Source organism: Eptatretus burgeri, chromosome 2 (assembly GCF_056783735.1).
Source record: "Eptatretus burgeri isolate ZD-2024b chromosome 2, Ebu_testis_v1, whole genome shotgun sequence".
In the NCBI taxonomy this organism is placed as follows: domain Eukaryota; kingdom Metazoa; phylum Chordata; class Myxini; order Myxiniformes; family Myxinidae; genus Eptatretus; species Eptatretus burgeri.
Window position 1 is genome coordinate 152050639 of NC_140962.1, and position 26718 is coordinate 152077356.

At 46.4% G+C, this 26718-nt stretch overlaps 1 protein-coding gene across 2 annotated transcripts; it reads left to right on the top strand.

The window, feature by feature from the left end:
* The first annotated feature begins 465 nt into the window (after positions 1-465).
* Positions 466-24843, top strand: LOC147033570 (uncharacterized). 2 transcript variants are annotated; one of them, XM_085856991.1, is made up of 2 exons: positions 466-1478; positions 20033-24843. In XM_085856991.1, exons 1-2 carry the CDS (start codon positions 1115-1117, stop codon positions 20734-20736), a joined length of 1068 nt encoding a protein of 355 aa, XP_085713117.1. In that variant the 5' UTR covers positions 466-1114; the 3' UTR covers positions 20737-24843. The 2 variants fall into 2 exon arrangements, with proteins under 2 accessions (XP_085713117.1, XP_085713108.1); XM_085856982.1 differs by lacking the exon at positions 20033-24843 and adding an exon at positions 15932-18288 and having other exon boundaries at positions 469-1478.
* Positions 24844-26718: the final 1875 nt, after the last annotated feature.

The window sequence follows — 26718 nt, forward strand, 5'->3', positions numbered from 1 at the left end:
TCTAATGGGAATTTCATGTGTGCGCTGCGAATTTCTTTCCAGTTAGTCTTCTGCATTAAATCCCCCTCCACTCATTCAGCGCCATGACACACGTGTTCGAGGCCACGGACATAGGCGGGGTGAGATCACCTCAGAGCCGACCCCGCCCAGCCAGATGGAATATTCCCCTCGTCCAATCGGGGGTGAGATCACCTCAGAGCCGACCCCGCCCAGCCAGATGGAATATTCCCCTCGTCCAATCGGGGGTGAGATCACCTCAGAGCCGACCCCGCCCCAGCCAGATGGAATGTTCCCCTCGTCCAATCGGGGGTGAGATCACCTCAGAGCCGACCCCGCCCCAGCCAGATGGAATGTTCCCCTCGTCCAATCGGGGGTGAGATCACCTCAGAGCCGACCCCGCCCCAGCCAGATGGAATGTTCCCCTTGTCCAATCGGGGGTGAGATCACCTCAGAGCCGACCCCACCCCAGCCAGATGGAATGTTCGCTTCGTCCAATGAGGGGAGGACACCGATACTCGGCACCACAACAATATCACCTCCGCCACAACGCATCAATCCACCATCTCCATTATTCCTGTTGCTCTCTCCTCCCTCCCTCTTTACTTCCCACATCAGTACTTCATGCGACCTCCCTTTCACCAGAACACAATCGGTGAGAAGATACCTGGCTCCTCACCTCACAGCCGGGGTTGGTGGGGGAGACAGAGACAGGAGGAAAGAGAGGAGAATGAAACAAGGAGTCCGCTTTTGCACCCAACCCGTTGCTCAGTTTTAAAACTGCAAATGTTATTCGAGCCACCTCCGAATTTCCCCTCGGTCCGAATTCCCGCCGTCTCCAATTTCACACCATGGACGCTCGAAAAAGAAATCGCGGAAATCTGAGGAGAAAAAAAAAAACAAAGCGCGTGTAAAACAGTCAGGAGCCGACCTCTGACGTCACTTCCGCCTTTGTGCTTTTGCTCGTTGCTCCTCAACTGCTTGGTCTTTTCCTCCACGTGGAAATGTCGTCCGACGTTTAATATCGATGAACAGAAAGAGAAACTACACAAACAAAAGGAACGTGTAAAATGCGTTTTATTTATAATCTCTCCGAGGAATGTGTTCGTGACGGAGGATGGATTCAAGGAGAGATCGTGGTGGACCTGGTCCCGTCCCGACATGGCTGGAGATCCAGGGTCTATCGGAGGAGTCTCTCCGAGCCGCCGTTACGGGTCTCGGGATCGAGATCCTCGGAGCTCTCTGTGCCCGGGCCGAGCCCCCGACCGTGAGGGTTCGACTGTGTTCTTTGTCCGCACGAACGTTCACCTACACCATGTACGTGGAGCTCTGTCGGTACATGGAGTCGTGTCGTGCGGGGAGGGGATCGGTACGGACCGTGGTGCCCGGACGTGGCACGGAGACCCGTGGACCTGATGTTCGACGGATTAAGATCAAAGACGAGCATCTGGGTCTTGAAGACGGAAGGAACCCCGAGGATGGTGAGTCGGAGAACGAAACCTTCTTGCCATTCTTACTCCACACCATTCACAAATATGATAATCCTCGTCGTTTAAACCTCGTCGACCACCAACTTTTGTTTCCGTGCTTGTGGTACCGAGTCCGGTCGTGGACACAAAATACACCCCTCCTCTCGTCTTCCCCCCGCATCGTCTTCCCCCCGCATCGTCTTCCCCCCGCATCGTCTTCCCCCCCTCGTCTTCCCCCCTCGTCTTCCCCCCTCGTCTTCCCCCCCTCGTCTTCCCCCTCGTCTTCCCCCCTCGTCTTCCCCCCTCGTCTTCCCCCCTCGTCTTCCCCCCCTCGTCTTCCCCCCCTCGTCTTCCCCCCTCGTCTTCCCCCCTCGTCTTCCCCCCTCGTCTTCCCCCTCGTCTTCCCCCTCGTCTTCCCCCCTCGTCTTCCCCCCCTCGTCTTCCCCCCTCGTCTTCCCCCCTCGTCTTCCCCCCCCCTCGTCTTCTCCCCTCGTCTCGTCTCCTCTCTCTCCCTCGTCTCATCTCCCCTCGTCTCGTCTCCTCTCTCTCCCCTCCCTCGTCTCCTCTCTCTCCCCTCCCCTCGTCTCCTCTCTCTCCCCTCCCTCGTCTCCTCTCTCTCCCCTCCCCTCGTCTCCTCTCTCTCCCCTCCCCTCGTCTCCTCTCTCTCCCTCCCTCGTCTCCTCTCTCTCCTCTCCCTCGTCTCCTCTCCTCTCTCTCTCCCTCGTCTCCTCTCTCTCTCTCTCCCCTCGTCTCCTCTCCTCTCTCTCCCCTCGTCTCCTCTCCTCTCTCTCCCTCGTCTCCTCTCCTCTCTCTCCCCTCGTCTCCTCTCCTCTCTCTCCCCTCGTCTCCTCTCTCCTCTCTCTCCCCTCGTCTCCTCTCCTCTCTCTCCCTCGTCTCCTCTCTCCTCTCTCTCCCCTCGTCTCCTCTCCTCTCTCTCCCCTCGTCTCCTCTCCTCTCTCTCCCCTCGTCTCCTCTCCTCTCTCTCCCCTCGTCTCCTCTCTCTCTCTCCCCTCGTCTCCTCTCCTCTCTCTCCCCTCGGCTCCTCTCCTCTCTGTTCCCTCGTCTCCTCTCCTCTCTCTCCCCTCGCCTCCTCTCCTCTCTCTCCCCTCGTCTCCTCTCCTCTCTCTCCCCTCGTCTCCTCTCCTCTCTCTCCCTCGTCTCCTCTCCTCTCTCACCGCTCGTCTCCTCTCCTCACTCTGTCCTCGACTCCTCTCCTCTCTCTCCCCTCGTCTCCTCTCCTCTCTCTCCCCTCGTCTCCTCTCCTCTCTCTCCCCTCGTCTCCTCTCCTCTCTCTCCCTCGTCTCCTCTCCTCTCTCTCCCTCGTCTCCTCTCCTCTCTCTCCCCTCGTCTCCTCTCCTCTCTCTCCCTCGTCTCCTCTCCTCTCTCTCCCCTCGTCTCCTCTCCTCTCTCTCCCCTCGTCTCCTCTCCTCTCTCTCCCCCTCGTCTCCTCTCCTCTCTCTCCCCTCGTCTCCTCTCCTCTCTCTCCCTCGTCTCCTCCCCTCTCTCTCCCCTCGTCTCCTCTCTCTCTCTCCCCTCGTCTCCTCTCCTCTCTCTCCCCTCGTCTCCTCTCCTCTCTCTCCCCTCGTCTCCTCTCCTCTCTCTCCCCTCGTCTCCTCTCCTCTCTCTCCCCTCGTCTCCTCTCCTCTCTCCCCTCGTCTCCTCTCTCTCTCTCTCCCTCGTCTCCTCCCCTCTCTCTCCCCTCGTCTCCTCTCTCTCTCTCCCCTCGTCTCCTCCCCTCTCTCTCCCCTCGTCTCCTCCCCTCTCTCTCCCCTCGTCTCCTCCCCTCTCTCTCCCTCGTCTCCTCCCTCTCTCTCCCCTCGTCTCCTCTCCTCTCTCTCCCCTCGTCTCCTCTCCTCTCTCTCCCCTCGTCTCCTCTCCTCTCTCTCCCCCTCGTCTCCTCTCCTCTCTCTCCCTCGTCTCCTCTCCTCTCTCTCCCCTCGTCTCCTCTCCTCTCTCTCCCCTCGTCTCCTCTCCTCTCTCTCCCCTCGTCTCCTCTCCTCTCTCTCCCCTCGTCTCTCCTCTCCTCTCTCTCCCCTCGTCTCTCTCTCTCTCTCTCTCCCCTCGTCTCTCCTCTCCTCTCTCTCCCCTCGTCTCTCCTCTCCTCTCTCTCCCTCGTCTCCTCTCCTCTCTCTCCCCTCGTCTCTCCTCTCCTCTCTCTCCCCTCGTCTCCTCTCCTCTCTCTCCCTCGTCTCTCCTCTCCTCTCTCTCCCCTCGTCTCCTCTCCTCTCTCTCCCCTCGTCTCCTCTCCTCTCTCTCCTCGTCTCCTCTCCTCTCTCTCCCTCGTCTCCTCTCCTCTCTCTCCCCTCGTCTCCTCTCCTCTCTCTCCCCTCGTCTCCTCTCCTCTCCTCTCCTCTCCCCTCGTCTCTCCTCTCCTCTCCTCTCCTCTCCCCTCGTCTCCTCTCCTCTCCTCTCCCCTCGTCTCCTCTCCCGTCGCCTCTCCTCTCCCCTCGTCGCCTCTCCTCTCCCCTCGTCGCCTCTCCCCTCCCCTCGTCGCCTCTCCCCTCCCCTCGTCTCGTCTTCCCTCCCCTTGTCTTGTCGAACCCAGAGCCGTATATTAGAAGAGTTTGGCTAACTTAACAATAGGCATCATGTTGTGGACCAAGGGAGTGTGTGCTCAAGCTTGCATTGCAAGTGCGGATTGTATGTTTTAGGGCTTGCCCTCCTGAAGTTTTGTTTCTGGATCGTCTTGATTCTTGTTTTCTCCGTGAAAGATTTGAAGCCTTGTCCCATCTGCACATACTGTATCTATAGATCTAAATCTTTGTTGGAATTTTACTGACTTTTTCATTAATTCATCGCAATCTGGAGCTGTTGTAATAGTATAGTGTTATAACCCCTCAAATCTAAATGTTTTTTTTCTGGGTCTTCCTTCATTTTGCCCCCCCCCCCTCACCTTACTCTCTTCTTCCTTCCCGAAATCCAAAATTCTCTCTTTCTCTCTTTCTCTCTTTCTCTCTTTCTCTCTTTCTCTCTTTCTCTCTTTCTCTCTTTCTCTCTTTCTCTCTTTCTCTCTTTCTCTCTTTCTCTCTTTCTCTCTTTCTCTCTCCTCAAAACCTCAATCTACTTTCAAGTTTATTCCCTGAGAAATCGATTTTTTCATCTCTCCAAATCTCTTCTTCCCCACTCTTTCTCCCACCATTCTTCTCTCATCCATTTCATTCCTCCTCTTGAAATCATCCATCCCTTTACATATTCTTGCTTCTGCATTTTCCCCCTCTTCACACTTTTTTATTTTGTACTTGTCCATCTTTTATCTCGTTATAATTATCTGTGCTACGAGGAAGCCGACAAATCTATGATCAGATCAACTTGACTTGTTTAATTGTACAATTAAAAAAGAAAAACTTTTCATCTTACATTAAACCATCAGGTTAGAGGGTGATGAAAGGCTGCAACTTTTACCTTGAAACCCACCAAATGTAGAAGGTCGAGAAATTAGTAAGGTCTAGAAACTGAGAAATCATCATTGTTAAATTGCGCAGACATCATGATGGAAAAAAAAAGTCAAATGGTAAATGGTTCAAATGACCAACCCAAAGTTTACACTGCACTCTGTAGTGCCATATACCGAAATACATGTTTGTTTCGAAACATGTTATCCGTAATCTTTAACTAAATATACACTAACTTGCTACCATTTTTTGAAATTGTTGAAAAAGATATCAGTAATACAATATTCATCAATATTTATTTCGCTGGTGAAATAATACTTGGGTCTTATTTAATCTTTACTTCGACGTGTTAAGTTGACCTTACCTCGCACAAGAGACAGTTGTCGTTGGCTTTCCAGCCATCCCGACGAACCTTTACTTCCCAGATTTTCCTCCTTTCTGGGTTGCAGGAGAAGCGATGCATCTGTTTCCCGCAGTTCTTTCAATTTGAGCAACCCCAATCCTTGCAGGGTTATCACTACTTCGTGTGTTACCTTTCCTTTAGGCGACTATCAAGGGGTGCTCATGCCCTCAGCACACACTCTGATTACTGCCGAGTGATACAGTGAGTGTACACTGGCTAACATCAGCAATTCACGTGGGGTATAACTTCCCGGCTAACAGTACGTGTGAACTATGCTGGACCAATGGAGGAAAGTTGGTTGTGCTCTTCGAGCACGAACATGCACTGAACACCTAATGCGGGCTGTAATTGAGTGGAACGCTAGGGCTATTCACACAATGTTGAATGGAGTTTAGCACACACTTGTGCTCCGAGTTGGATTCCTGAATGTCCACGGTCCAAATTGTCTGTAATGGTACGTGGTGCCAATTGCTCCCTGTTATGCCTGGTGTTCGCTTAATGGTTAGGGTGACAGGCTTGGGATTCTCAGGTCCTGAGTTCAAATCCCACTCCGTCATTGAATTAATACCAGGTGGGGTTGACTCAGCCTGTCATCCTTCCGAAGTCAGCATAATGAGTATCGGCTTGCTGGGATGATTGAGCCATTCGAGCATCCTGTGTCGGAGTAGCGACCTGTCCAGGATTGTGCTCAATAGCCCAGGAGATGGCTTTGGCAGCACCGACGCTCTGTGTCGAGTATGATCGCAATGCATGCATGGATGGATGGATGGATTGCTCCCTGTTACTTCCAAAGGGTGATGGTGGTGGGCACCAATGGTGGCTGTGATAGCGGCAGCAGTGAGTTTATGGTGTGGTGGTGGTGTTTGTGGTCATTCTTTGTGGTTGAGGCGTCAATGGCGAATGTACAGCAAGCTAGCTTCGGTTATGTTTCAAGGATGTGGTGATAATAATAAAGGCGTTGTAAGGTTGTGCAATCATTGTAGTGTTGGTGATTAGAGTACATATTGACCCATAAACCCATTACACATCAGCGAAGGGCGACCTGGAACGAATAATGACATATCTATCTCGGGAACCGCCATCTGTTTTGTGTCATTACTTTAGGGGACAAAAGTTTCACAGAACTGTCACAAAAATATTGTTACGGATCTGGAAACCATTTGCATTCAATATACAGATGTCCCAAAAGTCAGTCATGTCATTAAGTATGTGTGTCGTCAGATCCTCTTCCTTTTGTTTAGTGGGAGAATCAAAGGCGTGCGTTGGGATTTCTTTTCACTTGGGTTATTAAATCTTTACATCCAACGAACCCTCCAACAAGCCATCTAACAACCATCTCATCTGCATGATCCCTCGGCCCATTACGATCCACGGTACCATTGCGCTTGCAGCCCTCGGTTCATGGGCCACAGCGCACCTTTGCCTGAGACGGATTCTCGAGGATGTTTGAGGCAGTTTCACCACCACGACCTTTCTCGAACACGTGTGGAGGGGAGGGTCGGTTTTCTCCAAATAAGGCCGAAACCCCGCCCCGGAAAGGTATGCCGTGGGACCCTGTCCAATCAAAGGTGGACAGCAAGGTGCGTTCACCAAGGCCCCTCCCCGCTGAGGGAGGTCCATAAATTCCCGAGCACACTCTGAGGCAAGGGTCTTGGAGAGTTTTTGGAGGGTTTTTGCTGTCACGAAAGGGGTTTTTGCTGTTACGAAGATCGTCGAGGCGGTGAACGTGTCTCTGCTGGCCCTCTACAAGGAAGGAAAGAGCGACCCTGACCCCCACCTTCGTGGACCCCGCAACTCACCACCCGAGCTCCGCCACGAACCTCGAGTCCCACACGTGCGACTGGGGACCAAACCAGCGACCATTGTCAGGTGCCGCAGCATGGAGTACCCCCTTTCTCCAACAGCCAGGTACCCAACTGAACTCTGACCCCAGCTTGTCTCTCTCCTCAGCTGCGAGGGTCCAATAAAGAACTCTGGATTTCTTTTCATTTGTGTGTGTGTGTCTGCGTGTGGGCCCGTCTTTAAGTATAACTGAATATGTGCTTTTGGATCATTGTAAATACTTCTTACATATTCGCGTTAAGTCTTGCTTTGTGTCTTCATTTACTGAAAATAAAACTTGTTAGAAATGTTCCCAGTTCGTTTCCGTCCCTTCTTGAATTGGTCCAGCATGGTTCGGATCTGAGTTTCGGCGGGGTTTTATCCCCGACAATCCGTTCATTCCAGCCGGCACGGCTTTGGCAGTTTCCGCTCGGCTGCTCCCGAACCGGAGTTAGTAGAGTGACCCGGTTCGAGCAAGACGTGCTGAGGGCGTGGTTTCCCCGGTAGTCGAAATCGCGCAGTTAATTAGGTAAATTGGTTTTTGACAAATAGGCCCTATGCTACGCGGTTGAAATATTGGCGACCACGGTTGGTTAAATGGCCCGCCGGCTCGCGGAGTTATCCGAGCGATGGCCTACAATTCCGGGGTGTTTGGTGGGAGACGACGCAAGTTTTCCCCACCTCGTCGTGGTCATTCTCACCACCGACCCCGGCCCACAACAATATTATATACGAGACGACATGTGAACCCGTTCGGTTCCTGTTGACAGTGGTTGATTTAAAAAAAAAATCATTTCAAAAAATAAAAAAAAGATAGCTCCAGCGAACTATACCGCTGAGGTTGTTTGCATTGATCAAATAATCCCAAGGAGTACTTGACTGAATCGGGAATTGATTTTTTTTTTTTTTGTTATTGCCTGATTTGAACAAAACTTGATATTGCACGTCAATGTGAAGAAAAAAAAGAAACGGAGAAATGAGAGTCGAAGAAATTATTGTGCGTAATCTTCGAAACACAATTTTATTTACCAATGAACACGGAAGTATTAGATCAAAATGGCGATGTTTATTTCATTCTTAAAAATAAATAGTTGTTTGTCGAAACTTACTGTTTGAGATTTTTAAATAAATCATTTCAAGAAAAAAAAAAAAAAGAAGATAGCTCCAGCGAACTATACCACTGAGGTTGTTTGCGTTGATCAAATAATCCCGAAGAGAACTTAACTGAATCGGGAATTGATTTTTTAAAATTTTTTCGTTGCCTGATTTGAACGAAACTTGATACTGCACACCGCAGGATAATGGTGAGTAAGGTGGCCCTAAAATTTTTGAGCTATCGTTTCCCGTGTTGGCTTTATTTCGGGTACATACATACATACATATATATATATATATATATATATATATATATATATATATATATATATATATATATATATATATATATACATATATATATATATATATGACTTGTACGTAATTTCAAAACACACCTGGCTGCAAGTGAGCCTCGCTGACCAGGTCTTCAGTCAAAGTCCTCAGCATCATCTCGTTTCGGCCCTTCAATCTCGATATGGTCAGCAAAGGTGGGCCGTTAGAGGCACATATGTCTCCAAATGCAGCAACTGCATTTGGATGCATACGTACCCCTACCCCCAATCAGCGAGAACACGGCTACAACAACAAACCAACAGCTTCCACTCTCGGAATCCACAGCACCGAAAATGCATGCAGGAGCAAGCAATCAAACACCCAAACATACCCCACTCAACAGCAAAACACACACACACACACACACACACACACACACACACACACACACACACACACACACACACACACACACACACACACACACACACACACACACACACACACACACACACACACACACACACACACAACCACCTACCCTCATAACATACACTGCTCAAAACAACAACCATATCCACATGCAGTATCTCCATATCTATTCCACACTGAGTCACAACCGTTTTGGGGCTGAAAGAACCACCACCCAATCACCCTCAATCTACATTCAACCTGCCTCCATAAACCGCCTCCAGATCCAAAGTGAGCCTTTCAAGACAACCTGGGCCACTCTCTCACACATCCTCCTCCTTTCTGTTCCACACACTCCGAGTTGAGCAAGAAATGCATGAAAGGAATAGCCAATATACCGTAAACCCCACCTCAAATGGCTGACAAACTCACCAACCCTTCTTCCGACACTCCTTTTCCAGGTCACCATACTTTCCCTCTCTTCATCTTGTGCACCTCCTCCATGTTCTTTTCACAAGGTACTGACAGTTCCCTTAAGATGACCTGCCTTGTACTTGACCAGATGACAATTTCAGGCCGCAACTTTTGGCATGCAGACCTTCCCCAGGAATACCGTTTGTGGCTTCATGCTAGGTTCCCACTGTCGTGCGATCCGTTACGAACGCCACGATTGGCCATTCGTAGCTGATCATGGAATTTCTCTAAAAGCTGTTCCCACTATCACGATGCGCGGCACGATTGAAATCGTGGTCTCACAGACGTGGTGTTTGTCTTGTCTAAGATCGATCCCGATCACCACGATTAGGAAGCACGATTAGATGCGATCTGTCGCGCTTTGTTACGATGCAATACGATCTGATACGATGATCCCGATTGAGAATTGATCGTGTTGATCGTAGAAAAATTTTGAACCGTTCAAACATTTTCTACGATTAACACGATTGCCACGACTGACCTCAAGATCTGATAAGATCTGATAGGATCACCACGATTACTCCACGATTTAAGACCGATTTCAATCGTGATAGCGGGAACCTAGCATAAGGTCTGCCACCACCTGGCAATCACACACATTTGACAGACCTCTTACCTTATACCACCTCTTTCTTCCGCCTTTTACCACCTGGCCTTCTTTCACAAATACCACCTTTCTCCCATCGGCCTCCTCCTCATTCTCCTCCACTCTTCTCCCTCTCAATCTCATCACCTCTTGTTGCACCATCTCCACTACCCCCGCCAGCACTTGATCGTGCCACCATCTATATTTTCCTGCTGCCAATGCTACTGAGCATGCATTCAGTGCATGCTGCATCATTCCCAGACCTCCACACCAAGAGTAGCACTCCTCCTGCAACAACCCCCACATCCTCAAGTTTGATGGCGATGGAAGCATCTCCTATGTTGCCCGCAACAGGAATTTCAATGGTATTGGCTCCATCTTCCAAATCTCTTGCCATTTCAACATCCTCACCTGCACACCCTCCCACCCAGTCCAAACGCCTTGCTGTGCCTGTCCGACTGCTTTCGCATATCTCCTCTCTTCCGACTTCCTCCTCACCTCCCTCTCAACCATCTTCCTCCTTTCTTTCACACATGCCTTTCCCCGTAGATCATGCGCTTCATCCACCCCAAACCTTGCTTCCCATGACCTCCATTTCAACCACCTCTGCTCTTGCGTTCCACTTCTGATTGCCTCCGTCTCTGGGAGAGCATTAATCACTGGATCACCTGAATCCCACACCATCATGAATTCCTGCACCCTTACTGTCACAACCTTGTACGACTCAGTTTGTGATGTTGAGGAAAACAGAGTTTTCCACCCTGATCATAAAAAGCAAGATTCTTCAAACAGCGTGGCACTCCCAACCACCTCCTCACAAACCCATTCATCAACATCTCCATTCTCTCTCCATTCTCTCCCAATCACAATATCGGAAACCATCGATGGCCACAATATTCATGGTGTTAATCCAAACTTCAAACACCACATCTTCAACTTTCCTGGCAAATCACATCCAGGAATCCTCCTCAAACCCCTCAAGAGCTTTTTCCTTACTTCCTCAATCCTTCCTACATCATTCAACTCCACCATATACCGTCTTCTCAAGCTTTTCACGGGGGCTTCCTCCAATGATGGAACCACCTCCCCTCCCAGCTCAAACCTGTGAACGTGATCCACCACCCATCGTCTCACCACAACACTCCTCGACTTTCTTGCCTGAAAGCCCACCCTTGCCCACCGCATCAACCTTTTCCAATCGCTCCAGTACCTGTACTGCTCCATCATATATACATTCTATACTAGTATAAAAGCCCATCAAAAATGACGTGTTGGAGTTATTTTATTAAACTGGAAGAAAGCTGGTTTCGTAGCAAAAAGCGTTACTTTAAAACACTACGTGTACAAATGTGATCCTATTTTCTTTATCTTCTGGGACGTTTCATTTTGACGGTACAGCCTCGTGAGCATGCTAAAGTCTAAAGCCTCGGCCTAGCGTCAGGTGTTCTTGTATCTTCTTTATTTATTAGACATCCATCCATCCATCGGGACCATTACTCTGTGCAGCGTTGGTGCTGCCTCAGCAGTCTTCTTGGCTATTGGGCACAATCCTGGATGGGTCACCACTACGCCACAGGACACCAGCAAGCTGGCACTCGTTCTGCCGACCTCAGAAGGATGACAGGCAGAGTCAACCCCACCTGGTATTAATTCAACAGCCGAGAGACATACTATGGATGTAAATGAACATTCATTTTTGCTCTGCACACATTACACATCACACGCAGTGAATTTCACATACAGCAAATTTCACCTTCCCATGCCTTATATTTATTATTTTTAAAAACGCTTCTGTACACCGCCCTTGAGGCTCAGTTTGCAAGTCACCATCTACAATTCCAATCAAAGAGATGGGACGAGGTTTGTCCAAAATACCCAAGAGTGGATCGGAACATTTGACAGAGCACTGTTGTAAAACAACAGAGATGGCTAAATCTTGTGGTTATCCACAACAATTGAGAGAGGATGACATCACCACGATGAAGCGGAAGAAACAGCCTTCGCTCAAAACTGTAACACCATCTCGACCCAGCTACAAGCATAGGTCCATGGGCGATTTGAGCGGAGAATCAAACACCTGTTGCCATTTCCGGGCAGCTACCACAAGAGCACCTGAAAATAATTATCGATTGTCAACACAAATTTCTACAAGTCAAATGAAGCACCGTCTATTTATAGTGGAGAGAAAGTATGTATGTATCATCAACTCCTCCGAGAGAATTTGACCGAGGATGCCAACATTTTCAGCCCTCCCCCTCACCCTCCTCCACAATGCCCCATCAACTATCACCCGAACAATAACAACCACGACCATCTCACATCACCCCCTCCCCCTGAGCACCACTCCCCCTCCACTGGGGCTGGACATTGACACGGCACCACAGTACAACATAGCACCACTGCACGGACACCTTGTATGTTGTGGGATTGTCCTGTTTCATACTTTCCCCGGACGCCATTTGTTGCTGTGATCGTGTCCGTGCCGTGCCGTGTCCCACCGTCATGTCCATGTGCCATGTCCATGCCTTATTTCTGCTGAAGTAATACAACTGATTTATCAATTACTACGAAATCCCTTATAACCCGCCAATTGAATGGAAAAACGAAACCTCCAATCTGTAGTGAACATCCAAGCAGCTTTTTCATCTTCTCGAACACTTCTGCCTTCTTCCTTTGAACCGCTCACACAAGGCTCGTTACGATACGGCTCCATAATCCCCCGCGAAAGCGTTTCCGTCACTAATTTTATCTGCAAAAGTTTCTTCAAAATCACACTGATCAGTTTCAACATACGAAGATTGATGACTGTTGAAACAGTATTGGAATCCGAGCTCGAAATGCACTCGACTGAGTGTGATGTCACAATCAAAAATCGACATTCTCGGCCTTTCTTCGACACTTGGTGATTGGCAAAAAAAAAAAAAATTCCAAACATTTTCCCTTCAAATTAGACTGATTAATGGTTTTCAGAAAAACAATGTTTTGTGTTTGGTTTCCCTTTAAGAATATAACAACACATATTACAATTGGAAAAAAAAATCAAATTTGTCTTTCTGTATAATCAATAATCAGTGTGAACCCTTTTGCAGAGAGAGAGAGAGAGATAGAGCAAGAGAGAGCGCTAGAGCTAGCTGTCTAAACTCCATTTGAGATTGATTTAATTAGTTTATGGATTATGTTGGAGTCAGTCTTTTCACAACAGTGTTGGAATGTGCTCAAGAGCACAGTCAGACTGCTCACATGAATTAATTTTTATCTTTCTCTCAAATGTATTCACCCTTCCTTTATTCTGTGAAGACAAAGTGTCAAGTCAATAAGAACAAAAACTAGAATAAATACACGAGAAGGGCACTCGGTAGAGCGAATACCTCCTCCATGCAATTGCTGTTCCAGGGAAACGTATCGGGCCTGAAGTTTTTTTTTTTTGAAATATCATGCTATATGTCATTCTTTGACCCTATCTCTCAATGGTGAAGGATCACTTTAAAAATAAAAAACCTCTCGTATCCAGATATCTGGATTCGGATCTTCACCAAAATTGAATAACTCATCCTTGTCGCACACCTAACCTGTCCACCAAGTTTCGTCTGAATCCGTCCACAATTTTTTGAGATATCCTGCACACAAATAAACAGACAGACAGGGGTGAAAACATAACCTTCCACCATTGATGGTGAGGGCAATTAAAGAATATGGATACATATTCATAATATAACATAAACGATTGCATAGCAGATTACATCAACGATTTTGATAATTGGGTAAAGAGTAAGCTTTCCAAATTTGCAGATGACATAAAGCTTGGAGGTGAGGTGGATAGCAGAGGGGGTGGTGATGAGATACAGGAAAATATTGATACTTGTATAGATTGGGAAAAATATTGGCAGATGGAATTTAACCTGAGCAAGTGTAAGGTGTTGGGGATGGGGAAGAACAATGAAAATAGAGATTACAGGATGCAAGGGGTAATTTTGGAGCATGCCACACAGGAGAAGGATCTGGGGTGGTAATAGATACGGGAGGTAATCAGTCAGCAGCACAGTGCCAGGCAGCTATAGGTAAAGCACATAGGGTTTTAGGTTGTATTTGGAGGGGCGTCATTTATCTATCTATAATTTCAGCAATGTGTGTCTGTGTGTGTGTGTGTGTCTGTGACTGCTGTTTCTCGACAACCACTAAAGTCCGATCTAATTGAAACTTGCTAAGTGTATTGCTGGGGACCTGAGGATGTGCCTTTTCAAGGTTTGATATTAATCGGACAAGTGCTTCCCAAGTTATGGCCATTTATTTACCAACCAATGGGCAGACACGTTGTTGCGTGGGCGTGGCCGATGGGGAAGGGAAGCTCAGCCACGTTCCCCATTACGGGTTACGACGTACGGGCTTCCAAAGAGTGATGACTTCGTGTATTCTTATAATTTCTCGATTTCTTATGCGCATTTATAGATAAACACAATGGCCCAACTTATGATGGTTTTCATATTAGACGGTGTATAAATTTCGGGAACATCAGAGTGCTGGTATGCTCCGAACCAGGAAGTAAATTTTTTCTCTCTTCTCTTCTCTTTTTGTTTTTCCTTGCCACGACATTGCAAAAAGGTAAAATACGTTGGCGCTAATTGAATAATTGGGTATTAAAACTAAATTGCGAATAATATCGAACTTCCGGGTCACGCACGTACGGGCACGTGAGAGCGAAGAAAGGGCCTGTGTGGTTTATTTATTTATTTTTATTATTATTATTATTTTTTTTTTTACGGGCATGTACTAGTATATCAAAACAGGTGGTGTTAACATTGTGCAGGAATTTCGTAAGGGTCACATCGAGAATATTGTGTGCAGTTTTGGTCACCACAACTCAGGAAGGACATCGATGCCATAGAGAGGGTTCAGCGCAGGGCTTCTTTCTACTCGTAGATTGATTCCGGGCCTAGCTTGACTCAGCGATGAGGAGCGGCTGAAAGAGACAGGGCTTTATTCACTAGAAAGGAGGTGGTTATGAGGATATATGATAGAGTGTTTAAGATAATGAAAGGTGTCGATAAAATAAGTGAAGATGAATTCTTCAACAGAGTAGACAGTGACAGGACCAGGGTCCACAGCCTGAGAGTAAAGAAGAGGAGAGTTAAGACGGTAGTAAGGTAGGGGACTTTCACTCAGAGAGTAGTTAATGCATGGAATGGTTTCCCTGGAAAGGTTGTGGCAGCAGAAACAGTGGATAAGTTTAGATTAGAATTAGATAGGTACCTGGAAGTTATGGGGATGTTGATAAGACTATTCGGTCGTTTGAGCATTGATGGGTGATTGTGTGCGGAGTGCTGTTGGTGGGGGGTCTTGTTAAGGGGGGTTGTGTGGTTGATGCATGTTTTTAACCAAGCTCATGACCCCTTCCATGAGGGGAAGAAAAGGAAAATAAAATAAAAATAACAGCAAATGACAAAAACTACAAAAAAACCCCAAAAAACAAACAAACAAAAACAGTTCTTTCATTAATTAAAAACATTTTTTGCATTTTCTTCCTTGGATCTTGTGTGGATGGGTTGATGTGGTGTTCGCGCCGGCATGATGGGCCGAATGGCCTCCACCTGTGTTGGATTTCCTTGTTATATCTCCAATATTATGACATTTGTATTTGAAATCGTGATTTGAGAAAGCTTGGCATAAATGACCTGGACAAATGCCGTGATTATATCAAACGACGACGTCATCACTGCAAATCCAGGAGGACCTCTGGCAGTGCAAGAATGTTAAAATCAAATTCCGTCACCAAGCAGATAAAAAAAACTAAGCTTACGACCGGTTTTGACCATTTTGGGGCTCGTCAGGGCAACACATCGTTGTTTCATCGACTTAATGAATGTGAAGCCTTTTGGTTTATATACTGGCTAATTATGCACCTCCATGTGTGATTGATGAGGCCTGTGAGTAAAATATATATTTATATATTTATATATTCACAGAGGGGAATGCCCATGCATTTGTGGAAAAATGATGTTCTCTCCTTCAGGTTTTAATAATCATGCTCGTAGTCTCCATAGTGGGAAGGGACCATATATCCACAACACAAGAAACACGCCACAGGCCTGCAGCGTGTGTGGTGAGGAATTTGGTGACTCATCAAAGTTGAAGATTCACATGCGGAGTCACACGGGAGAGCACCTCTTCACTTGCAAATTCTGTGGAAAGGCATACACGACTTCATCCACATTGAATAATCACACACGTATTCATACGGGAGAGCGCCCGTACAAGTGCACAGTTTGTGCGAAGGCTTTCAGACTTTTATCGACATTGAAAATTCACAAATATATTCATAATGGAGTGCGCCCATACGCTTGCAAAGTATGTGCGAAGGTACTGTCATCATCATGGGCTTTGAAAAGGCATGCGAGTTGCCACACACAGAAGAAGGAAAAACATCACTTGGGAGAGAATCCTTACAAGTGTTGTGTGTGTAATAAAGTATTTGCTCGTGCAGTAAATTTGTCTCAACACAACAAAATACATTCCGGAGAGAAGCCCTACAAGTGTTCTGCGTGCAGCAGGGTATTTGCTCGTTCGGTAAATTTATCGAAACATAAAAGAATACACACCTGTGAGAAGCCCTACCAGTGTTCTGTGTGCCGCAAGGTCTTCATCCATTCTTCAACTTTTCATCAGCATCAAATGATACATGTGGGGGTGAATTACCAAGAGAAGAATTACCCTTATTCTGTTTTTAGTTAGGTATGGGAGAAGGCTCACAAGTGTTCTGTCTGTAACACGAGATTTACTCATTTATCAACTTTACTTGTAGATGAAATAATTCATTCTGGAGAGAAGCTCCACAAGCGTTCTGAGCAAAAAGGCCATTACTCAGTCATCCGCTTTATATAAGCACTCGGAAGAGTACGCTTCCCCAGTGACGGGAAAAGTTGAAGTTAATCTATCGATTTGAATAATATTTCACCGACTTTACAAAGGTCAATTGTGCTGCACTCCTGGTTAAATGCAGAGCCAAAGACCTGAGCTACTTGTACCACCCACCACGAAATGGTAGTACAACATCGGGCGGGGAAGTTGGATTTGTCTCAAAAGAGTCCTGATGCCAAATTTTATTTCGCAACCAACATGACTCGTGCCTGTTCTCCCGTCATTTCAGAATTCAATGTTGAGCTTTTCAGTGGAGCGCAAGAAGCGGCCGCCATAAACGGGAGACAGGTGAAACGAGTACACGGACAGATACCACGGTTCACAATATATATTAGATGACTTCCCTTCCAAAGAAATTTCAACACAGAAAGAGACCGTTCAGCCCATGAAGCTTGCACAATGGTTACCAATCTTTGACTTTTTTGCCGACAGAGTCAAGGCTCGTGGAAGAGCGAGAACATGAAATGGGTAAGCACGCAACAGGACAAAAGGAACAGTGGCGATGGTGGTGAGGTGGAACACCAACAGTGGAGTTGAAGGACAAAAATAGAGGGAGAATTGGACAAACAATGGGTGGACAGGATGATACAGAAAAAAACTTCTTCCTCCCCCCCTCTTTCCCCTCTGCTCTCTTCCCTCTCCCCCACTCAGACTGGGTGGTTTGTCATTGCCTTCCTTGGAGAGTCGTTTGAGCAGGAATTTGTGATGTGGCCACGGTGCCGGCGAGAGTTCGCCCACTCTTCGTGAAGCACACCGCGGGGATCTTGACGTCCATTAACTAATGTCAGAAGACAGGACGCCCAGTTCAAACGCGTGGGAACGACGCACACATTAATGATTCACCCAACCTGTGAAACACCAGGATGACATTTTACAGCTGGGTCGAGATTCAAACCTAGGCGAGACAGCTTGGAGGTGAGTTGTGCATACTTTGAGGTCATCCTGTCAGAGGTTGTATCTTAACGCACTGTTCATAAACAAAACTGCGATTCCATGTTGTATTTATACACGAGCATTGAAAACGAGGACATCGTGCTCACGCATGACCAGACAATCCCATCAAACATGAACACAGAAAATAATGCATTGCGACCGGACATGGGACTCGGGTACAAAAGGGAAAGGATGGCGCCTACTGCGGTGTCAGTGCCAGCCACTTTGACCGAAATAACGTAGAGATTGCAAAAATGACGAAGTCCCACGATCTGAAATATGAGGTCAAAATAACCTGAAAATTGAAGAGAGCCAACATTGTGCCAGTGACAGAGCAGCGGAGGTACGGTAATTAAAAAGGAACCGCACAGAGATCTTTGAACTATCCAGGGGAATGTCGTGATTTAAAAAGAAAAGAAAAGAAAAAAGAAAAACTACATTTAGAGGATCTCTGGGGATCAGTGATAATCCTGAAAAGAACCCTCAGAGAAAAAAAAGTCTTCCCCCCCCACCCCCCACTCTTTCTGCCCTCACTTAATATTTATGTCAGTGAAGCGACGGATTGTATCTGCTCGTAGTATAGAAGATGGCCAGTATGAGCCTGTTGTGGCTCAGTGGTTAAGGCGGTGGCTTGGGATCCTCGGGTTCCTGAGTTCGAGCCCCGCTGGCCGCTGAGCTCGCATCAGGGGAGTTGACTCAGCCTGTCATCCTTCGGATGGTCGGCGACATGAACACCGGTATACTGGTAATTATCCCTGCAGGGTCGAAGGCGACTAAAGGGTCAGTGTCAGGAAGGGCATCTGTCCGTAAAAAAACATTGCCACAAGAAAGGGTACCATGATTGGAGCCCGCAAAAAAGCTGACTCCTGCTCAGGGATAAAGGCTTTCAAATGGTGTGATGATGATGATAGAAGATGGCCAGTCCCTGAAGCGGTGCATCAGCGGCAGCATTGTTTGTTTGTTTGTTTGTTTCTTTTCTTCATCGAATGTTTGAAAAATGTTTTTCTTACGAAATAAAATATTTTATGTATAAAGTTGTGTAACCAACCTTGAAGCTGACTTGCGATCTTAGAGTCTTGAGTTTGAGCCCCCGTCGTGCTGTTGAAATAACACCAGGTGGGTTGACTCAGCCTGTCATCCTTTCGAGGTCGGCAAAATGAGCACCAGCTTACTGGGACCAGAGGCACTGCATCAGAGGCACAGCCCTGCTTCCAGAAATGATGCAATCAGCAGCTTCAGACTGCATATGAAACGACAACTACCAATCTAGAACAAATCGGGGACACTGTACGACAAACCAAACAAGCTCGAATGAGCTGAGATCCTCGTCCTCTTAATGTTGACGTCATAAAAAACGAATATGACGTCATTGTGATGTATTAGGTTTGCGATAAATTATCTGTTCTGATGCCCGGCTTGACTCCCGCAAACAAAATTCAAACAGCTTGCCTAGTTTCGGAGATAATGGTATAGGCGATTTACATTAGCGGCGATATTATGACGTCAACTTTTTTCTAGGAAGAATTTCCAAAATTGGAGATGGTTACTGCCTGTGCGTGGGGTTTCTGAATATACATGGCAAGTTTCATGAAGATCCGATGAAAACTCTGGGTTGTGAAACAAAAAATGTCAAAAAATAGGAATGACGTCATAAAAATTAATATGACATGGTGATGTACCATATGTGCGGTAATTCATCTCTGCTAATGCCCTGTTCGATTCCCACTAACAATTCAAAAAGCTTGCCTAGTTTCGGAGGTAATTTTTTTTTAGGCGATTTCCATTAGCGGAGATATTTTGACGTCATAACTTTTTTTTCTCGGAGGAATTTTCAAAATCGGAGATGGTTACTGTCTGCACAGGGTATTTTTACATATATACGCCAAGTTTCAGGAAGTTTCGATGAAAACTGTAGGCTGTGAAACAAAAAAGTCCACAAGAACAACAATGTGAGTAAGACTTAGACATCCTCCATGAGGATCTAAAAATACAATGGGATCACTTTTAACTCTCTCCCACATTGAGTTAAACAAATCATGACGTTGATCAGTTAAACACCTGTGATGATGTCACTTTACACCAGGACACAAGGCTAAATGGCCTCAATTGCAGAAAAATACATGTACGACTCTTTGAGGGAGTAACCATGATCTGGTCATCGGTTGACTTCAAATGTAATCGGCATGCCCTTCGCGGCCAAAGTTTGAGCTTAGTAACAATTCCCCAGGTGCTGAGAATTGACTTTTGTGAATGATATTCACAGGGGAACAGGAGATGCTCATTGGGAAGTTCTGCTGTACCTCCTGCTCTCAAAGCTTCACAACTGAGGCTGCTTTGGTGATGCACCTGAAGATGCACCAAGTTTCCAGTGATAAAAATTACAAGTGCACCGATTGTTCTTATTGTACGGATGATGAAAGCAGATTTGCGAACCACGCAAGAGGGAAACCGTACATCTGCATTGTGTGTGGTCAGGGATTCCGCTGTTCATCATTGCATCAGGACCACATGAGACTGCACATTGGAGAGCGCCCGTACGTTTGCAAAGTTTGTGCAAAAGCGTACTCGTATTCATCATCTTTGAAAAATCACACACGTATCCATACGGGAGAGCGCCCGTACGCTTGCAAAGTTTGTGCAAAAGCGTACTCCTATTCTACATCTTTGAAAACTCACACACGTAGCCACACGGGAGAGCGCCCGTACGCTTGCAAAGTTTGCGCAAAAGCATACTCGTATTCATCATCTTTGGCCAGGCACGCACTTCTCCACACAGGGGAGCGCCCGTACACTTGCAGATTTTGTACAATGACTTTCACACGTCCATCGACATTGAAAACACATTCACGTATCCACACAGGGGAGCGCCCATACACTTGCACGGTTTGTGAAAAGGTGTTCGCCTTTTCATCAGATCTGAGAAGTCATGCAAGTATCCACACGGGGAAAAAGAAACCGAAGCTATAAACCAACGTGCAGTGCCGGAATTGCAATATCGCTGTGCAATTATAAACCGGCCACAATTGGAGATCAGCAATCGACTCGACACCAAAACATAGAAACTTGGAACTATTCACAAGATGTTTTATAAAAACCAATGCATCCCGAGGTTGGACTTACCGAGAAGAGAGGGAGGAGGAGGTTTGATGGAACTTAACCAAGTGCATGGAACATCGTGTGTAGGACTAGCGGAGTATGTGAAGAGCTCAACCGATTACCGCATGAGATTTGTACATGAGCAAGAAAACAACAAACCAGAAAAGGGATCCTTAATTTAGCAACAAACTTCCAAAAACAGGTGTAAATAATGTTTACGATCCAGGAAAACGAGACAGAAACAGACAGCCCCAATGATTGCAAAGAAAAACAAAAGGAAAATTACAAAAATAAATATCAGAAGTTATACTCTGACAAATGGGAGAATGATAAAAGAGCAGGAAGATTGAAAAAAGAGCTTGACAGGACAGGGATCGACAAGGAAGGATCTTTGGAATGACTTGGAAGAGGTCAAATTAATTAGGATGGAGAACGAGTCATCATCAATGCCGAAGACCAAGGACACCACACTAATGCCTTTAAGAAAATTGTGGGATTGAGCCAATCGGACAAATGCAGGTTTTGTGGGGGAAGAAACAGAAAGTACCAGTCACCTCCTTTTGGGATGTAAAAAAAACTCATGTCTGAACAGCTGTGGACAGAAAGACATGACGGCGTCTGTGGAGTAATCCACTGGCACGCATGTAGACATTTCAACGTCCCGGTCCCAGAATAATCATGGAAACACAAACCAGATCCGATCCGTGAAAATGAACATATCCAGGGTGTTTTAAAAAGAGTGATGCAACTTTAAATGTTTATTTACAAAGAAATAGAAACCTCAGCAATGTGAACCAAACATTTCTTGAAAGCTTATGACATGGTATTTTCTATCACTGATTGCTATTGCAGGAAGTCGCTGCAGGAGTTAGTGAGAGCCCAAGGTGTGAAATTGGCATTTACGCAAAATCCTTGCAACTGACGTTCTCAATGTGTGCCCCTGTTCAGACAGGCATCGATCCTGACTCCAAAGTTGTGTCAAACTTTCCTGTAGGTCTCATGTGGCACTGCCTGGAGATCATCTGACACCTCCTGCTTCAGATCATCCAGTGTGGCAGGGCAGTTGGCATAGACAGAGCTCTTGGCAACCCTCCAGAACCAGCAGTCCAGAGGCTTCAAGTCTGGGTTATGGGGTGCCTAGTCATGAGCGGTACCCAGGGCAACGAAGCGGTTTCTGATGAGCTGCCGCAAGAAAGTGATGGTGTCACCAGCTGTACGTGGGGGTGCATCATCCTGCATAAACCAGGTCATGCTAAGCTGGTTTGGGGTGACCTTTTGGGCTCGATCATGATTGAACTTCTGGAGCACGGCCCAGTAGCGCTCACCGTTGATCGTCACCATCCTGCTGTTGTCATTCTCAAACCAGTTAGGCCCAAGCATTACCCATCTGGCATTGAAGGTGCTGAAGCATGTGACCTTAGGCCCTTTCAGGTACCTCTCAGTGATCGCCTCATGTGGTTCTGTCCCCCAGAAAATGTTATTGTGGTTGTTGATAGCACTGTTCAAATGGAAGTGGGCTTCATCACTGAACCAGATCAGGATGATCCAGTTTGGGTACTGCTCTATCCTGTCACTGAGCCAGTTGCACATATCAAGTCTCCTTCCCATGTCATCTTGACTCAGTTTACACCTAATAGAGATGATGCATGAGAAAATCTTCAGTTCCTTAGTGAGGATACGCCACACTGATGTTGGTTTGATGCCGAGCTCCTGGAAGCACCGGCGGTGCGACTTCTTGGGATTGTCCACTGCAGAATCCCGCACTGCGTCAATGTTGGCTTCACTCTCGCTTACTGCTACTGGCCAGCCACAGTTGCACTTGCTCTGGTTGTGCACTGTACCCTTATGCTCAAAATGTTTCACAATACATTGAATGGCACAATTTGTGGGTCCATCACGTGTTCTGAGGTCGTATTCTCAGTGGAACCCCTCCGGCGGGTGTTCTTCCTGAACCTGGCAAATTGAAGAAACCTGGCATTATACCAGTCATAGTTGGAACTACAGGAATAATGAAGAAAACCCTCACTGAGTGCTTAAAAATCATTCTGGGGGAATATCACCACAAACGAGTTACAAATGGAGGTTGTTGGAGGTTCAATTTGGTTCGTGAATCATGATCCTTTACCAAAAGGGACGTGGAGATTTTGAGTTCTGGGAGAACTTCCTCCCACTTCCTGAAACCTGTAAATGGAGATAACAACCAACGGAAAAAAAGCCATATACTTGGGTTGGGTATCGTTTCCTTTTGCGGGTTTCAGAAGGTGGAACGGAGACTTCCCAAGATCCAAACTATCCATCTTTATTCTGAGATCACGATTTTTGTAACATTCTCCACCAACTGGGAACCGTTTTCTTTTTTTCAAATTGGCCTCAACATCACCTCTGCCACAGCACATCAATCTGCCATCTGCCTTCCTCAGACTGCTGCACCCCTCATTCATTCCCCCCTCTCATTCCTTCCCACATCAATCCTCATGCAATCTCCCTTACCACAGAACACCATAGTTTTGATGACCAAGTTGAGTTGTTTGTACTCGTATCACGGAACCTTGGAAGAACAGACTCAGTGGTGTAATGGTTCGAGCATCTGCTCCAGTTCTGGGAGTTTGGCAGTTCAAACCCCAACCGAGTCATACCAAAGACTTTTAAAATGGTACGTGCAGCTTCCTTGCTTGATCTGCTGCTTCTTTGCTGGATGTTCAGCATTTGAAAGGTCAGAACACGAACCAATCCCCGTAGGTTGGCATCCATTAGGAGGAGGAAATGCCCTGCTGAATGCGGTGAGAAAAGCGTTGCCATTGTGATGTCATTGGTACCTTGAGTGCCCTGGGAAGTGGCGGCGTCCACCCCAAGCTTGGTGGCTATTTGTCTCTCACGTGTCTCGTGTATTCGGCCACGTGTGTGGCAGCTCCACTATGAGCCTGAGAACCAGTAAAAATAAATAAATTTATAGAAGACCTCCAGTTGTCTGAAATGCTGACACCCATCAACTCTGGTAAACTCTGCCGCGAGTTGCTACCGGGGTGAAATTTTGTGAAACTTTTGTCGGATTTGTTTTGTTCTCAAAGCGTTTTCCTTTTCCATGTATCATCCATGTGTCATGTGTGGAATACACTTTGCAATGGAGGGATATCTTAACCCTCGCACCCCCTCTCCCCACCCACGCAACGCGAAAAAGTGAGTTGGTTCACATTTTCTGCATGTCGGTCTGTCTACAGACGTCAGTCTGTGATAGAAGAACTACTTCTTTTGGATTGAATTTTATATTTTGAAAACTAGAACATGAATCAGAATACCAACCTGCAGTTTAGCAGTACTTTGGCTCTGAACAAAATATTACGCCATCTCGACCAAATGTGCCGCTTGTGCTCTCAGCGTTGGGGAATATCAAGATTCAGACAAAATTGCAGCTCATCGGAAATATCGATTGTGCTCAGAAACGCAAAGCATGAGTTGAAAAGACCCTTCCCATGTCCGTTTTCCCCAAGACTGTGCGGGGTAAGGTGCTCCCATTAACTCTCCTTTCTTATGTGTTCCAGTTCACTTTTTCAATTTACTCTGTTTGTCCTGACCGTGGTTTTTATTGTACTTGGGGTCGGCAGAACCTGTATCACTTTTTGCTTTGATGTACAGCTTCGTTTCAGTGCCTGAAATGTAAACTTGATTTATTCATTTTTTTTCCCCCTTTGTAGATATCTGTTGATCTGCTTTTAGTGTCGCTTTTGTTTGTTTACGATGTTTTTTCCATTGTTGTAATAAATGCAGAGTTTATCTTTGTAACATCCAGTTTTCCTCAGTTTCGTTGCTTTGTTCGTTCCTATCTGCCTTTTATAGATGATCGCTTAAATTGAGTTATTATCCCATCTGCCAAATTTAGTCCGCAAAATCATGAGGGCCATTGCCGTCATTCTTGTGACAACCTTGTGCTTTGAACCAGAGTGAAAGTCAACTGAAGTGTGTACTTTCTCTCCATTCCTGACTTGAAGATTAAATAAGTACTGCCTTTTTTGCTCTCCTTTCAGGCCACAATGGTGCAAGGAGCAAAGATAAGTGGCAGTGTGGAAGGAACGAACACCGAAAGAGATTGTGGGAATATTGCTGCAGCATGGGACTACCCCGCCGTGCCAAATTGTCCCTTGATAAATCTGATCCTCTTATGATGTATAACACTTCTTTCAACAACAAACAAAAAAAACAACTAAAAAAGACAAAAAAACGTCATAGCCCCCATTGTTTTAGTAATTTCCCTGTATCGAGTGAAAGGGCTGGCCCATATTTATGTACAGCTAAAATGGCCACCAATCGGCCATCTTTGAACATATCACAAAATAAAGTGAGGTGCACGTGTATGCTATCGTGTACTGGGCCTGTGCCAAGTTTGAACAAAATCGGACCATGCATGTCGGAGAAATGGTCGGGGACACGTTTAAGTTACGAAATAGCTGCCAGTCGGCCATCTTGGATCTGATGTCGAAAAAACATGACTTGCGTATGTGAGCCATCATTCCTCATCCGCTTTCCATGTTTGAACAAGATCGGAAAATGCATGTCCGAGATATGATTGCGGACGCACGTACGCACGCACGCATGCACATGCGGACACAAAAATCCAGACCAAATCCATAAGCCCCGTTTCGGACAAAGTCTAACGAGGGCTAAATTTTTTTTAGAAAGTCTGAGACCATTGGAAGAATGAGGAAACAGAGGGCGAAAGGGCACTAATCAAATACCAGGTGTACAACTTCAGTGCAGATACACCATCATGATGCAAGAACATCTTGGAAGTCCAAACAGGCTTTGAGGTTCCACATTGGCAAAATTGTGCGATGACAAAAAACACGCTCTTTGTTATAATTATTAAAAAAAACACACAAAAGAAATTATACTTTTCCTGTAGGTTTGGATTAATTTGAAGCAACTTGTACTTCATAATATTTTCTTTCTGAGGAGCATTTCAGGGTTTCTGGGTCGGACAGCATTAGCCAATTACATACTGAATATCGATAGATGGATAGATAATATCAGTCCAAGGACATTTGGGAGTCAGTGCTCCTCCCTTGAGAAACTACTCGTTATTTCTAGATGGTTCCATAACCACAAGGCACCCAGAATATTGTCTCATGAACACAATTTTCAGCATTTGCAGAAGAGAGTGGAAATTTCAAATTGGATAATCATTATTGTTCTGTTCCAAATGCAAATTGGGCTCGTAGAAATATAGGAACACGAGAAATATCCATGGAATAGAAGAGTCAAGTTCGTACCATTTCCTGTAAATACTGTGACGGAAGACCACGAATGCCATTCAGGCCACTCATCTCGGCTGGCTCCCCATGCCCAATGTCGCGTTACCCGTGAGATGATCGACATGGGTGGAGTATTGTGCCAGCAGCTACATTACGCATGTTAATCGTACGAGCGATATCAATGTTATGCGCCACCTCCTTCGATCTATGAGCCAAACTAAAAGCTGAGCAATCAACCCCTGAGTTGCCTTACGCTGCCATCAAGTCAGGACACTAATTCTTACAAAACACGGCTCGACTTAAACTGCACGTCTTTGCAGGGGAGGCAATTCACAATGATTTCTGTACAGAGCACGCATACCTTTCCCTTTATTATAAGTGAACATTTGCAACTTCGGATGCCTTGCACTGTCATTTATCACTCCGACATTAACTTTGCCACCAAACATGCATGCAATATTGAAGGAAGAGATGGGGACATGTTGAGCTACTGCACAACTTACACTAGCCCGCTTGACCTAGCGCCGCCCAATGGTTCTGGCTCGAGATGTTCCTCCGGTCCGGACCACCCCCCCCCCAAGACCGTAACCACCACCGTCATGCACCA

Bases quoted from the DNA above. Each gene is read 5' to 3' on its own strand.
- LOC147033570 (XM_085856982.1), top strand. From the start codon at position 1,115: ATGGATTCAAGGAGAGATCGTGGTGGACCTGGTCCCGTCCCGACATGG. The intron at 1,479-15,931 runs GTGAGTCGGAGA...TCTCTCCTTCAG, and splicing joins CGGAAGGAACCCCGAGGATG to GTTTTAATAATCATGCTCGT.